Here is a 16,918-nt window from a genome sequence, read left to right as displayed (position 1 = left end):
ATATTATCAGATAGACAACGAAGTCTGAACTAATACATGCTAAATCTGGCTAAACTAATCTAAGGCATTATGAGCTTAAGTAAGCTAATAGGGAGTAAAGTCAGATACAAAAAAAAAAAAAAATCAAACTAAGATAATCAAACACAAGATAGGACTAAGTAGAAAAATGATAAGATATGCTAAGGTAGGCTAAATTCAGTTGAGCTAAGTTTATGTTGCCAGAACTAAGGTAGGCTAAGCTAAGACAGGCTCAGCTGAGCTAATGTAGCGATTTTTATGAGGCAGAGAATAGTGTTAACATTTCTACAGTTCTTAAAGGTTTTCAGAGAAAAAGTATAATTTTTATTTCAGCGAAAGAAATGCAAACAAAATGTGTTTTGGTGACTGGCTTCTGGTAATGAAAGATGTCTAAAGATCAAATTTAACAAAGGTTTCAGTTATCTAATGACTCAACACTGAGTATTGAGGTTATGAAAATTAGTTAAAATGAATTGGCTTTACAAACAAAATGAAAACTCTGAAAATGGTCAGGTGTAAAGACTAAACAGAAAACAAGTGAAAAACAGACAAAGTTTAAAGAAATTTCATAAATCTTGGAGAACTACTAATCAAGACCATTTTAAAAACGAATCTCTTGCTGTGTTGAAAAAATAAAAATAAAAATACACTATGAATAGATCAGGACTTTAAAAAAATGTCCCCTGAGTGCAAATGTTCTCTGTTTCTTCTAAATATTTGGATTCTGGACTCCCCACATTATCTTGAAACAAAACAGCAAATGCCAGAAATAACTGATTTCTTCAGGTTCTGCTTCATAGCGATCACCTTCAGATTGTTCCTGGATAACTGAAGCTTCGATTCCACCAGCTGGGTGTTGACTTTTTCAACATATATTGCATTACTAAGCACTTTTTCTAAGACTCTTGTTGCTTCATATCAAGATTTTGTGACAGAAATACAGCAGCTCTTGAGCAGTTTGTGTTGTTTTGACAGAAGCTGAGAGAAACTACTGACCTTTCAGTCCAACTTTTCACTTTTTCACCAAACATTCAGGTATTAGTTTTGTCACTGTGGTGTGTTTTCTTTATTTTTGACCAACTGAGAGCTCCCCTTCTTCCAGCTGTTTTAATTTAATCATCATTCTAAAACTAGACTTGCACTACCCTGAGATCAGTGCATGTTTTCTTATTGGTTGATTGTACATGATGGGTGCCATGACCAGTCCTGGAGAGCTGCTACTCAACTTTTAGTTGGCTCCCTTGTTCCACACCTGAGTCAAATTGTTCATTAGGACCTTTTTGCTCTGCAGAGGCCTGATAATGAGTAATTAATTTGAGACAGGTGTGCAGAAGCAGAAACTCATTTAAAAGTTTGCGGATAGTAGATATGCAGAGGTGGGCAGAGTAACTAAAAATGTATTCAAGTAAGAGTAGAAACAAAGTTGCCATCTAATTAAAAGTAAAACAGTATCAGGTGAAAAGTCTATTAATAGGAAATTTAGTTATTTTAAAACTCAAAGTGAAAATAATTAATATAAATATGGTGTATTATAAGCCTGGCGGGCCACCAGGCTTAATTTGTTGACTCAACATTGTTTATTAATTATATTAACAGTGACAGCAAAGACGAGTTAAAGAGTCTCTGGTGAAATGGTTGGAAGCACAAAGGTAGCATGATGTGGTCAGTATGTCAACACATAGGAAACTGACAACAGGAAGAGGACAGGAAGTGAAAAAGACTTTTTTACTCTCTAATCACTTCCTGTCTTCACCGATCTACATGCTAGCAACAATAAGTAATGGATAAAAGGTCCCAAAATTTTGGACAGTTAATTTCGGATTAAACAACTGAAGTGCAAAAAATCATATTTATTTTAACTGTATTTTTTATGTCTGCCTTTCTTAAGACTTTGTAGTTGGTGTTTAGGTATTGCTATTAATACAAAATTACAAACTGATATTTTCAAACTTCCTGTCATCTATTAACATTTTTTAACCCAAAAACATGGCAGATGACTGGATCGCCCCAACCACCAGGCTTAGCACGTTTTCTGAAATAACATCATTACAAAATAATAAAATAAGGCAAAAGGGAAAAAAAAAATCCAAATCAATTTCTTTCAAAATGAAACTTCTGACAGATTCATACTAAAATAAGTTTGTTCTTCATTCAGTGAAGTTATTCACAGTATCCAGAAATTTTAATCCAGAGTAGAGACACTTAATTATAAAGTTACTCAAGTAAAGGTTAAAAGTACAACATAGTAAAAATAGTCCTAAAAGTAATTTGTTTTCCAAAAAGTTACTCAAGTAAATGTAACTAGTTATTACCCACCTCTGTACAGAACCGGACTGGGACTGGATTTAAAATATTTTAAATTTTGCCTCAGGCACATCAGGGACTTTGACGTTTCCTCCTCTAATTTTCTCACTTCTGGTTTGTAAAAAAATGTCAAATAAAAAAAAATCACAGGTCTGCCACTAACGTCTCCTCAGTACCTACATGTCCGTCTGAACACTGTAAAGCTGCAGACGTAATGTTTATAAAAATATGTTTTTTACATATTTGTTAGAAATGTTGCATGCCATGACAGTTTGTTATGAGACAGATAATCTGTAAAAAGATTGATCTCTTCCACTACTACTACTTTTCATCTGTCTGAAGAAAACAACCAATCAGAGTCAGAAGGCGGGTTTAAGCGCTGTCAATCACAATCTTGTGTAGTGCTGCTCATCCCTTTCCATTCCCTGCTTGATTCCTACTGCAGCTTTTCCCTGTCAGCAGATCTTGTTGTGAATGCTAAATCTAGTTAGCATAGCCACCGATGACGGTGGATAAAAGGATTTCCTGTCATCTAAGGTGTTTCCGCCATTAACACATTTAGCGCCAGTATATGATTGATTGATTGATGGCGCTAAGACCCGCCTCCTGGCTCTGATTGGTTGTTTTTGGCCTCAGGGAGGAGATAAATCATATCAATCTTTTCACAAATTATTTGTCTCAAGACATAGTGACAGTTTTAAAACATATATATATTTTTTTATAAAAGTCACACACTGCAGCTTTAAGACCTGAATCTAAACAGTGGAAAGCACCATCCATCTCTCAGATTTCAGATTCTCGTCTTTGTAGCACCAGTGTTGAAGATCGCAGCTCTTTGCTCCACCTTGTAGAGTCAAACTGCAGTGAAACCTGGGAACCATCCGGCCGCCGCGGTTCAGGACTCTGCGTACGGCAGGTGATACTGCTCCTCCCTCTTGTTGCATCGTTTAGCTACGATGGCTAAGTATAGCACCAGCAGGATGAGCCAGTAGCAGGCGTACAGCACCGTCCCCGCTATCAACAAGGCCTTCTCCGTTTCGCTGAACGGCTCCTGGGTTTCACAGTAGACGGTATACGCCACGCCTCCCAGCAGCACCAGCGCCCAAACTGTGACCGGCACAGCGCCAATGAGGTTGACCACTATCTTCCTGCGGCCAGACGTTCCCCATCCGGCCTTGTTGATGGTGAGCAGGGCAAACATTTTGGCAGGAAGCAAGCTGGACATGTAGAGCAGAGAGTAGAGCGACATGAAGATCATGACCAGACTTCCTCGCAGGAAGCAGGCGTAGGTGGCCTTCACCATCCCAACCAGCTGCACCGTCAGCAAGAAGAGCAGGATGTTCCACAGCCGCCCGCGGTAGAACAGGTGGATCACTGTTGCGACCAGGAAGAAGGGGAAGAACCCGGTGACCACCGACTCGTAGGTCATCCACAGACTGTGCTTGTGGAACCAGAGGGCGTTGTAGAGCCATTCACGGAAGTAAGACTTGCTCCATCGTGTTTGTTGGTTGAGCCAACGCAGATACTGCGTGGGTGTCTCCGTCTGGCACTGCGACCGCGCCGTGTATTTAGTCTTGTAGCCGAAGCTGAGCACCCTGTTGGTGAGGTGGCGGTCGTCTCCAAAGCTGCACTTGGAGCCCAGGAAGGTTTGGTGGTACCAGGGCTCCAGGAAGCGCTGCAGCAAGGAGTTCCTGTACATCCCCAGGGGGCCGCTGATGCACTGGACGCAACCAAAGTAGGACTGGCAGGCTCGCTCGATGTTGAAGGCCATCCAGTAGCGCACGCTGCTCAGGAACGAGATCCACGAGTCGTACTTGTTGAGGATCTGGAGGGCGACATGGTGCAGAGAAACGTCTTGTAGAAAACAAAGAATTTTCTTCCAGCAAAGAACAACACAGTCAGAACAGAAATTAAGCCGAAACTCTCCAAAAATACAAACACTGAGCATTTAAGATAAAAAAAAAACATCCCCTCAACTCTGCTACTCCTTTTAGCTTCACCTGGCCTAAATTCTGTTTTTAAAAAATCCTATTTTATAAAATTATTAATCAGTTTATCCAAAAAAATAATCAACACATCAGACCTGCACTGTATTGATGTTAGAAGTGTTTTTATTGATGCATGAAATGATCAGGTGAACATTAGAACAATGCAAAATGTTTATTTTCTAATTTAAATTAGGGCTTGAATATTGCATAAAAAATATAAAATGTATATATAAACGACTGTCTCAAGTAATTTGTTCTCCAAAGATAAACCAAAAATAAAACAAAGCACACAAAAAAGCCAGCAATTATTTTAACAAGTAGGTGGATAAAAAGATAACTAAAAAAATAAACAAACAAATAGAGGTTACAGAAAATTAATAAAATACAAATTAAACAGAAAGCGTAAAAATTGGGGCATTTAGTACATATGTTGGTCATTGTTCTGTTAAAAACCAGAAATAAATTATAATTTAAAAAAACTGTAACCTTTTTTTTTTATCCCTTTAATTGTCAGAATAATCTAAATTAATCGTTAGTTTTAGCCCTAATTTTAAATTCTTTATAACATGGATCGGGTGTTTCAGTGTTTCTGATGGATTCCTCCAGACTGAGAGCTCTCTCGGCTCTGCTCACTGCAGAAAACTAATCACAAAGATCCTTCAGATCGACGATCAGCTCAGCTTCCCTACCTGCACGTCCCCGCCGACTCCCCCCACCATCGGGTCTTCCTCAAGAACCTTCAGCATCTCTATGGTACAAGCCGGGTCCAGAACAGTGTCCGAGTCGCACACCTGTACAGGAAGACAAAGGGTTGAATAATTCAGAAGGTCAAATTCAGGCTGCAGCTGCTGCAGAACGCGGATTGCTGATTATGCGTAAAAAATCTGCAGAGAAATGAAGGACTGCTGACAGAGAAGTGAACTGGATCATTCAGGTTCCACATCAGCAGGTCGGCCTCTGACCCGGAGCGCGACGCAGCAGATGAGGGGTTTTAAGTGTTTAGGCTGTTTTGGGAGAGGAAGTACAAAAATGTCTAAAATCACCCACCGCTAACACTAACGTGTCTTAGAAGCCGAATATTGGAGAGTTTAAGAGTTTGAAAACCGTGAAAACGTGAAACATTTTACTCAAACGTTCTAAAATATGGAAAATATGGAAATTGATGGAAATAAAAAAATTAAATAATGATTTGCTAATCGATGAAAGTAAAGATCAGGGCCATTGTAGGTAGAAAAAAGGGGTAACTTTTAACCAAAAACCTCAAATTTTTAGATTAATCTCAAAGGTTTTCTAGCACAATGGGCGCGCTGCGGTGGCGTAGGGGATAGCACGACCCACGTTTGGAGGCTTTGAGTCCTCGACGTGGCTGTCGTGGGTTCGATTCCCAGACCTGGTGAAATTTGCTGCAAGTGTTCTCCTGTTTCCTGTCAGCCTACTTTCATATAAGGGACACTAGAACCCACAAAAGAAAAAAGTTTTCTAGAACAAACTTGGAAAATGTTGAGACTAAACTCAACATTTTTATGATTTTACTTTATTTCTCTTTCTCCTACAAAAATTTGTCTTCAGTTTGGTAATTTGGTCTCTACTATCCATTTTGTGAGGGACAATTTGTTGTTTTGTTGATTTATTTTGGATATTCAAAATGTCTTCCAGTCCCAGTGTAGAATCGAATTTAAAGTTTATTGATCTTTATGAACGTGTTCTTGCAATATTCTACCATTAGCATAATATTACTTGAAAGATTTTCTCAAAAAAAACAAACAATATTGTTAATCGTAATAACTTCTGGAACGATTTATTGTCCAGCAAAATATTTTATTGCGACATTTTTCATAGGAAAAGCGAAATTTTAACAATTGAAGGAGTTTTTCTTACCTGAACATAATCCACGCTGTCACCCAGAGCTTTGAAGGCGGTGTACATCACCTCCCGTTTCCCGCCCCACTCCTGCATGACGCAGGAGTAGCGGCGGCCTTTAACCAGCCGGGCCACCCGGGACGCTTCCTCCATGTGCACCGCGCTTCTCCTCCCTCCTCCAACGCCTCCTCCTTTCCCGCCATCGCTGTGAAAGTTCCCCTTCCACACCATGCTGCCGGCCTGCTCCGCTCCGCCCATCACCTCCTGGAAAATGTCCATCATGTATCGGTCCTCGGGCCGGTTCCCGTCCACCACCAGCACCACCTTGAGGCCCGGGAAGGAGATCCGCCGGACGCTGCGCAGGCATTTCCTCAGATAGTCCGCGTCTTCCTGGTAGGCAGCGATGCAGAGGGCGACGGAACGGCGCAGGTGCTGAGGCCGGGCCGGGCTCCGCATCCGCCGGTGCTCCAGGAAGGCGAAGAGGCTCTGGAGGAAGAGGTGGAGGGAAAGGAAGGCGCCGTAGAGGCCGAAGGAGAGGTGGTGCTGCTCGGTGTGAATGAACTGGTAACCTTCAGAAACCAAACATGAGCGTCACAGTTTCTCCTCATGGAGACTTTACACTGAGCAGGGCCGACCAAAGACTTTTTGGGGCCCAAGGCAGATTTTCATTTGGGACCATCCAAACCAACAAGTTCATTATTCCTACTCTAAGTGTAGCTGTGTTTCCATGACAAATGTGTGCAAAACTTTGTCAATATGCTGCTAAAGTTGGATAAATAAAACAACCCAACAACACAGTTTCGCTTTTTCCATTAAAAACAAAACGCTTCTGGATATTTTTTTTCACACAATAAAACATTTTAAAAAATGGTGCGCCATCATCCTCCACCACTTCCTGTGGTCTTCTTTGTCATTTCCGCCAGTAGTAACATCCGGTTGGTGATCACATGTGATGTGATGCGAAAGTGTTTCTAATGCAGAATACACTAATTCCGAAATGGACGAAAAAGCACCTCATCCTAGCACCAAAACACGTTTTTTTTTTGTTTGTTTTTTATTTCCATGTTTCCATTAAGCTAATTTATTTTCATAATTCCAATTAACGTGATTATATGTTCATAGTAAACGCAGCTGGTGAGAGGGTGAGAGAAGACAACCTGTGACGTAGGCCAGTAGGATGGTGAACAGAACCACCGCAGCAAACAGGGTGGTGACCACGATGTTCAGCGCATTCCTGCAGCGAGAGGGCATCTGGTGGAGGAAGTCCAGACAAGGAATAAGAGGAAAAGCAACAAAAAAATAAAATCTGTTCGTCTATACAGTGCAAAGGACTTTGGAGAAAGCTAAAGTGGCTAAATTCAATAAACCTTAATGAACATTTGAAATTATGGACAAATATCCAAAATAAATAAACAAAACAACAGAAGCAACAAATAAAATGAATTATGAACCAAATTGTTCAAGTTGAGATCAAAACACCAAACTGAAGACTTTTGTCATCCAGGTTTTAGAGAGAAAAGAGAAAAACAATGAATAATGCAAATGAAAACGATTGAGTTTGTTTTAATTTATCATGTGATTAATTGATTTATTGCTTATTGTGACAGGCCTGGTCGATATCTTTTCCATTTTGTGGACACATAAGGAAAAAAAATTATGTTTTTTTATCTCAGTACAGGTTCAGAGAAACTCGTCTCTGGACAGTTCATTCATCCTACGCCAGCAGAGTTACGCATCTTTTCCTGAGCTTTTATGAAAGTCACCTGAAAACACTCCATCATCATCGTCACAGACGAAGTCCCGCTGCCAGTCCAACCAGTCCCCTCCTCCCAGTCTGCCCCGCTCTGGGTTAATAGCTCCAATTAAAGGCCAGGCGGGGTTTGTCTGGAGCTCAGCACCAGTTGAAACAGGAACAATTCTGGCCTTTCATTCATAAAATTACCTCCAGCCTCCACCTGGCCGCTCTCACAGCACAGACTCACAGACTTTCCTGACATCACATTCAGCTCTGAGGGATGGAGACGTTTATCGCCCAATCTGAGCGATTTTCACCGTGGATGATCCGGGATAAATGACATTCACGACAGAAAAAAAGAACCCGGCAGAATTTCACTGAATGAACCAGACATTTCTCCACAGTTATGCTCATGTGTCATCAAAGCCATTTAGAGGGAGTTTAATCAGAAATCAGAGCTTTGTACAAATCCTGGCTTCTCTAAACCTGCAACTCATTTTAGCATGGGCTAACACTGCAGAACAATTTATAGAAAAAGGTTCTGCCTTTCCCAGAAAAAGAAAACTTGATGTCATACAATGCTTCTTTGAACAGCTTAGGATAGGTTTATGATCTACACAAAACACTTTTTGGACAAAATAATTCTTAGATAATGAGATTTTAGCTGTGTTAGAGCCTTTTGACATTTTAAATCCAAGTAAGCTCCTGCTGGTCACGTCTTCCAACTCAAGCCCAACACTCACACGTGAAAATACATGCAATTACACAACCGTGCATCTTTGAAAATCATAAAATGGAACCTCCTGCACAAATAACAAGGATGCAGCAAGTGGTTTCTGGATTGCAAGTCAAAAACAAAACTCTTGATTTTTCCAGCAGCCAGTTTACAGCGCATACTGCCGTAAAACAAGCTGACCAAATGTATTGAAGTTTCGCTTGGGTTGCTAGGTAACAGCAGAACTCTGCTGGGGTTGCTAGGTAACGGACAGTGCCTGCTGATTTGATACAACTTATTTTTCAGACACCCAAAAATATTAATTTCCCAAAAACAGCTGTTTTTTAATTGCTTGAGCTGTTTTATGCTTAAATGGAAGTAAAAAGGTGTTTTAAATGTGAATTTAAATTTGATAAGTAAAATCGTCTACCACATAAAATATTACTTTTTTCATTAATATTAAGAAATTATGTGCTTGTAAAAACCTTTATCTTGCTGAGAAGTTTATTGTAAGTTAGTTTTGTGTTATTTCAAGTGTACTAAGAAATTAAGCACTAGAAAATAGACCAAAAATAATTGATAAGATTTGTGTTTTTGATGTTCATTAGCTATAGCTGTTATTTAATTATGATATTTCAACAAACTTCTCATATGTAGGCATTGTTGTGTTTTTCTTTTGAATTATTTTGTTGAAACCTTGGACACAATTTAAATAACATTTACAAATGTCAACGAAACACTTTAATAACATATTTATACAATAAACAGAAACAATATAAAAACTTAATTTTGTGTGCTTTGTTTTCTAATTAATGGCAAAAAATTATTGTTGGAGAGCAGATCACAGTAAAATCTTTTTGTTTTAAAAAATAAAATAACATTTCATAAAGGTATCTGAAACTAAACTATCAATCTTATCACATTAGTATTGATACTGATACTGTCTTTGTATTGATATTATCAATATTTTGTACCGATCCGCCCACATCTAATGTTTACAGCTTAGACAATGCATTCGTGTTTACAGCTCCGTGTGGGATATAATGGAGAGAATATAAATTAGTCAGACTGGAATTTTCCCCTCCGTGTTCCTGTTTTGCAGTGCCGGGGGGCCAGACACATTCTGGGGGAAGACGGGTGTAAAAATAATATCTGGACCCCGGCCTCAGACCTCAGAAACGCAGAGTGATGGATCCTCTGGGAAATCAGAGGCAGGTGGCTTAAATGAAGTGAGGTCTGTAGCATGAGTGCTAAGGAGAGACGTCCCAAGTAGAACCTGTTGATTCATTCCAACTGTAAAATTGAGAAACTCTGGTCCAGAAGACATTTCTCCAAAGGTGTCTTGTGAATCCTGTGAATCCTGTGAATGAGTGGATGAGCAGGGAAGGGTGGGAGGAAGAAGGGAACCAGTCGCTCCGTCTCCAGTCAATGTTGCATCAGCTTGTTTTGGAACGGGTTGTTCCTGATACGCAGAGGGATCCATCCTAATCAGACGTCCTCGAGTCTGTTCTTCTGAAGCGATGATGACGTTGCTGTCGTTGTTGATAAAATAAAAAAGGTTTGCAGTGAGTAGCTTTATCCCATGTTTATTAAGATTGCGTCCGCCTCTTCCAAAAAGGTGAAAGCGCTGCCAATAGATCCAGAGGTTATCGATGAAGGTCACTGAGCTGGTAGAGCAGGTTTTAATCAGCCATTTGTTTATCATGCCCAGCCTGGAGTGTTTTTCATCTCCCCATTGAGGTGATGGAATTGGACCACTGAGAAATAACTTCATTTTTAATTTTCCCAAAGTGTTCAGAAGAATATTAAAGTCCTTTTTCAGAATCTCAGATTTCTGCTTCGCCAGATCGTTGGCTCCAACATGCACAACTAAACACTCAATATCTGGCTGATCAGCGGTTAGAGAGAAAACTTTTTGAGTTAAATCAGACACAGTGTCACCAGGAAAATAAATCACTCTGGTTTTCTTGGGATTGCAGACGTGACGGATTCCATTTACTGCTTCATCTCCAACAATAAGCACTTTCTGCATACCTTTCGTTTTCCTGGTGGTCGCTTTGTCCTTTGGGGCTTTGGGGGGTGGATGTGTTGGTCTTGCCTCATTGTTGATGTTTGAAAGTGAGGTTTCACTCAGAGGCTCAGGCTGGAGTGCAGAAAATCTGTTTTTCAGTGGGATTCCCACAGTGTCAGAATGTTTTGAGGTTTGGGCTGGTCGCTCTGTCCTTGGGAGTCGGTGGAGCTGTTTTGGTTGCAGCTGCTTGTTTGTTTTTCTTCGGTGGAGCAGGTGTTGAAGTTGAAGGTGGGTTTCGGCTCAGAGCCGGCCACGCCGATTTGTCCAGGTGAGGGGTTCTCCCTGTCAGTCGTCTCATCGGATCTACAGTGAGAGACATTTCCTTCGACTTGGCATCCAGAGCGTTCCAGGGTGGGCTGCTTGATGCGAGGTGTAAATAACTCAGGCAAAGTTATCAGTAAGGACAAGAGAGAGCAGGATAAGCTGTTCCTCCTTCAGCTGCCACAGAAAGCAAAATTACAAAAATACCTAAATTAATTAAGGGCTTGAATTTCTTTCTAAAGGGAAAAACCACCACAAAACCAGAAACCAAACCCAATACAATAACGCATTATCAACACTGTGAAAGTTTAGTGGAAGCAAACAAAGCATCACCTTTGGTCTGTTGAAAGACTTTAAGGGGGTGAATTATGCAAGATTCATAATTTGCACATTTTTGTAACTCAATTTGGGTTTCCACAGATTCTAAAACAGCCCAAGTAGTTTAAACAAGATCCAGTTAATGTTTTTCATGGATAATGAGCCAAATTAAGAGACACTGCCTGTTACCTAGCAACACAAACTGAGCTCCAACATGTTTGGTCAGCTGGTTTTACTGTTGTATGCGTTGTACAATGGCTGCTGGAAAAGTCAAGTATTTAGTTTAGTTGACTTGCCATTCAGAAACAACTTGTTGCATTCTCATTGGTTGCGCAGGAGGCTCCACTTTTGCTGTTCAGATATATACGACTGGATAATTGTGCCTCTGCAGCCATTTTCACATGTAAGCGTAAACGTTGAGTTGGGGGGACTTGGCAACAGCAGCTGAAACAGCCTAAAACAGCTCATTCTGACAGGCGCTCCAATTGGCAGACCAAAATCTCATTATCTAAGAATGATTTTGTTTAAAAAAATTGGATAGCCCATAGATCTATCCTATTGTGATCAAGGAATTAGAATAGTTCACTTTTAAACTTTGCTGAAACGTCAGACACTGCTTGTTTATTCCTTCTGCAAGAACAAACCGGAATGTGTGATAATTAACTCCATCTCCCATCAGGCCTCACTTTCCTGATTCCTTTGCAAATGTGAGTCAGTGACTCTTGTGTAAAATGAGTAACATTCAGAGCTGAGCAAGCCTGCAAACACTAAATTGCTTAATGTGAGGAAATATGATAAACCACAGTAAAGTAAAGCAGGTACATGCTGCCACTAGGGGGCGTCTGATCAAATAAGGCTGAACAAGAAAGTCCTCTCATACAGGAATCACACAAATAAAATCACACGAACTGAGGTGGCCATGTCAGATCTTGTTAAGTCTAGAAGCGTTTTCTCATAAATTTAAAATGTTCTTCTAGAATTATGACTATATTTTTGTAATTAACAATTCTGAGTCTGTCCATAATATTTGTACACCTGACTGAAATCAAAGCCATTCTGTGGAAATGCGTTTATTGTCATTTACAATTACTTATAAAATATGGAAATTATTTTTTTAGAAACAAAAGTGACAACAAATCAATTAAAATAAGAAATCAGATCTGGTATAAAATCAAACTTAATTTTTAAGCCATATTGCCCAGCCTTGCATAGTGAGAGGAAATCTCTCTGGTTATATGTCAATCATTTTCAGAGACATTGGAGTGATTTTCTGAAGTCTTTAATGTCCTGATACATAAAAGCTTAGAGTATAAAATGGGTTGCACTTTTTTCTTGCCAGGACTTTATGTTCAGACAGAAGCTATTTGGCTGATTTACTGAAAGTAGGACTAAGAACAGCTTATTAAAGCACATATTGCCACTTTTATTCAGGAGGGAGACACATTAAGGGATTTGTAAACTAGGACATGGCAAGAAAAATAAGAATCTTTCCAGCAATAACAAAGAACTACTACAAACTGACCTTCAGCTACAGTACATATATAGAATCATGGGTTCATCTTCTAAATCAGTGAACAAATGTGCTGAGGCTAAAAAAATCTGAATATCCAAAATAATATATAAATATATTCTTATTATATTGTATTATTATTCACTCTTTGAAGAATATAAATTAATGAGTTACAGCAAGATTTAACTTCCCTTTGGGATTAATGAAGTATTTCTGCATTGAATTTGAATAGAATTGAATTTACTGTTAGAGTGCGGCCGCCATCCAGCAGAGGGCGCAGCTGCATCCTTAAGCGGAGCCGTTAATACGTCAGCAAAGATGGCGGCCGTGCTAGAACGGGAAACAGAAACGGTCCTAACGGAGTCCAATATGGGATGCAAAATGCACTTTATGTGGTTCTGTTTTAAAATATAAACACTCAAAAAGCCCCTTAAGTTGTTTTGAAATATAAAACCTCGACAAGCTCCCTAATTTCCAACTTACTAATGGTCATTCGTCAACTTCTCTTTCAAAAATGACTGATGTGCTGCGGAGGCTAGCATGCGATGAGAGAAGAGGCACAACAGAGAAAAATGGTAACGTGTATAAGTAATTATGCTTAATTTTGAGGCTGATGGGAGTTAATGAATGTCATGGAGCGAAATTTTAACATTCCTGATTATAAAAAATATATATATAACGCTACACGAAAAATGCCAAATAAAGGACCATTCCGTGTCCCTATTTGACTGTAAATTTGTTCATGAGGAATTACATGTTAAACACGTTTTCATCTTTTATTTTTCTATTCAGCAACCCAAGAGGTTCCTGTTGTATTATATTTTATGTCAAAATTTAGTAATAACAGAAAAATCCAACACATACAAAATAATGTTGAAATTAAATGTTTTTTTCTTTTTATATGTAGCATGTTATGAAAAATGTTTATATTACGGAGAGTAAATTGACCTTCCATCGATTAATTGTTAGTCGATCGATGTGGTCCATCAACTTTATATTCGAAAAGTCCCACAGAATAAAACTGGAAATATTCTTTCTGCATCTCTCTGCAAACATGAACCCCTCAGACCTGAACACTGTCCTGCACTGTGGCCGAGCCGCTACTTATCCCAAACTTTCCATCCAGTTTGTGTCTCTGAATGCATCCATTCATTCAGCGTTTGCATCAACCTGCCAGACGTCAAACCTCATCCTGCTTCATCTCAGATGTCTAATCTCACAATTATTCCGTTTAATTAATCCAGTTTCTCTGTCTGTGGGTCATTAAAGTGCTTACCTTCCTGATCCAGTGGACCCTGTGTGTGTTTGTCTCCCCCCCCAGATCTCCGTCCGTCCAGCCGGGACGTCCAGCCGTCGCCTCTCCTCAGCACAGCGCTCTCCTTGTTCTGGCCCCCTCCCTTCTCCAGCTCACACTAAATCTTTATTCCAGCTTGCTCGCTTAATTCAGGAGATCCCACATCCAAAAATACAGCTGGCAGCTCAGACGGCCACCCTCCTCCCTGCCTGGGGGCCGGCCTCCTCCGCCTATCCTCCTCCCTCTAGCTCCTGGTCCCGTCCCGGAGCATGGAGACCCTCCAACCCCCCAAGCTGGGATTGATCCGAGGCTTTCAGCCTGCAGATGATGCCGCTGCAGCTTTTGGGTTGCAGTTACTCTCCATCCCGACTCCTGATCCCGACAGTAGGCCCTGAAGGATGAAGTCTGAGGGTCAAAGATTCAGGTTTTCCTCTCTCCTCTCTGCAGAGTCAGCTTCTCTCTGCAGCCTGAATCTTTGTCACTTTGTTCCTCCAGCACCCCAACCTGCTCACTCTCTCTCTGCAATGCAGCCTCCAGCTTCCACCCCTCTCTGGCTGACTCAAAGCATCCCTTTATGGCTTTATTTGTCTTCCCTCCACCTTCTCCTCCGTTCCTCCCTACTGACGTCCTGCAGGTCGGACAAACCGCTGCGGCTCTGGGAATCAATACTATCCACGCTACTCAATTACATTTCATTCAGGTCAAGTAGCAGGACTGCAGATAAACAGATAAGGTCATTTTAGTGCTGAGGTTCCTCACATGAGGATTTAACCACATTAAACACTGCAAAAACACAAAGTTTGACCAAGTATTTTATTACCCTTCAAATACGACAAAACTAACTTACAAGTGACTTTCAGTGAAACATGGGAGCTAATTTTAGATAAATAATTTCTTAATATTAGTGTTGAAACAATAAATCAATTATATCAATTTATTTAAACTTAATGGATTGACTCATTATTTCAATGTAAATTTGATTGATTAACAATTAATCATAATTGGATTATTGTGATTAATCTATTATTTAAATATATTTGTATTTGATCAATTAACAACCGATTAATCATGATTAATTTACAATTAATCACAATTGTGTGGTTTAATCGTGACTGATTATTTTCATATAATTAAACTTAATCTGTTAATAGATAAATCATAACGGATTAAAATACAAAATTAGTTGATTATTTGAGTCATTGATTCAAATAATCACCATTAATTGTGATCAGTTATTTCAATAAAATCAAACTTAATCATTTAACAATTGATTAATCATAATAATCAATTGTTTCAATATAATTAAATTTAATCAATAATACTAGATTAATCATGATTAATCACTGATTGATTATGGAAATAGTTGTCAACTAATTTGTTAATTAATTGCTAACTGGCATAAACTCAGAAAATGCTGTTTGCTGGGAGAACAAAACTCAGAGCAGTAACTACACCAACACTGTAAAAAAATACAGTTTGCATTTAATTAATGTGCCAATTTGTTTTTTCTGACTAACCGATTAATAGTTTTTAAATATTAATTGGCAGAATATTTCACTTATAACATGGGAAAATGTCATATTATGAGTGAAATAATCTGGAACTAGTTATTTTCACCAGTATTAAGGATTTACTCACATATTACAAACTCATATCTTGCTGAAAAGTTACTCATAAGTTAGTTTTGGTGTTTTCTAAGCATACCAAGATGTGTACAAAAGGAACTAGACCAAAAATACTTCTATGTTTCTGCAGCATTCACACTAATAAGTCTGTTGCCATAAGTTGGTGGTTTATCAATCCTGTTGCATCATGGGAAGCATGTTGGCATCTTAATGCATCATCAAAACCCTGAAACTCCATCCGTGTTTCAGCTAATTATTCACACCAGCAACTTGTAACTTAGGAGATTTTGGAGACTCTTTCAGTGTAAAACTCTCAACCATTTCTCCTTTTATAGACTCTTAAAACTCCGGAGCCAAAATATCTGCATGTTGCCTCATCCTGAAAACATCTGCAGACTTTAGATAAGTTTGTTCACAGAGCTATTTTTGGTCTAGTTTCTGGTGTATTTCTTAGTACACTTGAAATAAGACAAAACTAGCTTACAGGTAACTTTTCAGCAGGATATGAGTTTGTTTCAAATAATTCCTTAATACTGATGAAAAAGTGCTGGTTCTCTTGGCAGATTATTTGATTTACAACACGGGAAAATTAACAGTGAATCAAATCTGCCAATAAAACTTGTAAGTTTTCATCAATACTAAGGAATTATTGTATATCTTGCCAAAACATTACTTGTAACTTGTAAATAACTTTTCACCAAGAAAAGTTACTTATTTGCATTAGAAAATAAACCAGAGATACTTGGTGAGATGCAAGTAAAAATTGTTCTCACTACTTCAAGGTATTTTTACTAAAAGTAAAAAGTAGCCATTCAATAAATTACTCAAGTAAAAAAAATATTTGGCAAAAAGTCTACTCAAGTTCTGAGTAACTGATCAACTTATCAATCATTTTATATTTAAATATGAGATCATAAGACAGACCAAGATACAAAGTGGAAATTTTGCTACTTTAAGAATGAAAATAATAATTCATGTAAGTAACAAAAAGCAACAAAATTTTGCAAAAGAACATTTTTCTAAATCAGTTTCTGTCAATTTGAAACTTTAACAGGAAGTGCAGGAGAGTCTCTGTGCCTGGTGGGTTTCTGGTTAAAACATGTAGGCAGAAAATCCAGATATTTTACTCAAGTAAGAGTAGAAATACTTCATGATAAAATTATTCAGGTTAAATAAAATGTATATATTTTTTAAAAAGTTACTCAAGTAAACGTAATTG

General features: G+C 38.9%; 1 protein-coding gene across 1 annotated transcript; it reads right to left on the bottom strand.

The window, feature by feature from the left end:
- Nucleotides 1-2,167: 2,167 nt before the first annotated feature.
- On the bottom strand, nucleotides 2,168-14,137 carry has3 (hyaluronan synthase 3). The gene is made up of 5 exons (XM_044125805.1): nucleotides 14,057-14,137; nucleotides 7,328-7,421; nucleotides 6,189-6,739; nucleotides 5,000-5,101; nucleotides 2,168-4,147 (listed from the first exon to the last, which is right to left on the bottom strand). The coding sequence occupies exons 2-5, from the start codon at nucleotides 7,419-7,421 to the stop codon at nucleotides 3,218-3,220; spliced, it is 1,677 nt and encodes a 558-aa protein (XP_043981740.1). The 5' UTR covers nucleotides 14,057-14,137; the 3' UTR covers nucleotides 2,168-3,217.
- Between the last annotated feature and the right edge of the window lie 2,781 nt (nucleotides 14,138-16,918).

The sequence above is a fragment of the Gambusia affinis genome, linkage group LG08 (assembly GCF_019740435.1).
Source record: "Gambusia affinis linkage group LG08, SWU_Gaff_1.0, whole genome shotgun sequence".
Lineage (NCBI taxonomy): Eukaryota > Metazoa > Chordata > Actinopteri > Cyprinodontiformes > Poeciliidae > Gambusia > Gambusia affinis.
Note: the sequence above shows the minus strand (reverse complement) of the source record. Positions and strands in the feature narration are given on the sequence as shown.

Coding starts and splice junctions, on each gene's coding strand:
- has3 (XM_044125805.1), bottom strand. CDS start 7,421: ATGCCCTCTCGCTGCAGGAATGCGCTGAACATCGTGGTCACCACCCTG. Junction 6,740..7,327: donor CCTACTGGCCTACGTCACAG/GTTGTCTTCTCT, acceptor TGGTTTCTGAAG/GTTACCAGTTCATTCACACC. Junction 5,102..6,188: donor ACAGCGTGGATTATGTTCAG/GTAAGAAAAACT, acceptor CTTCCTGTACAG/GTGTGCGACTCGGACACTGT.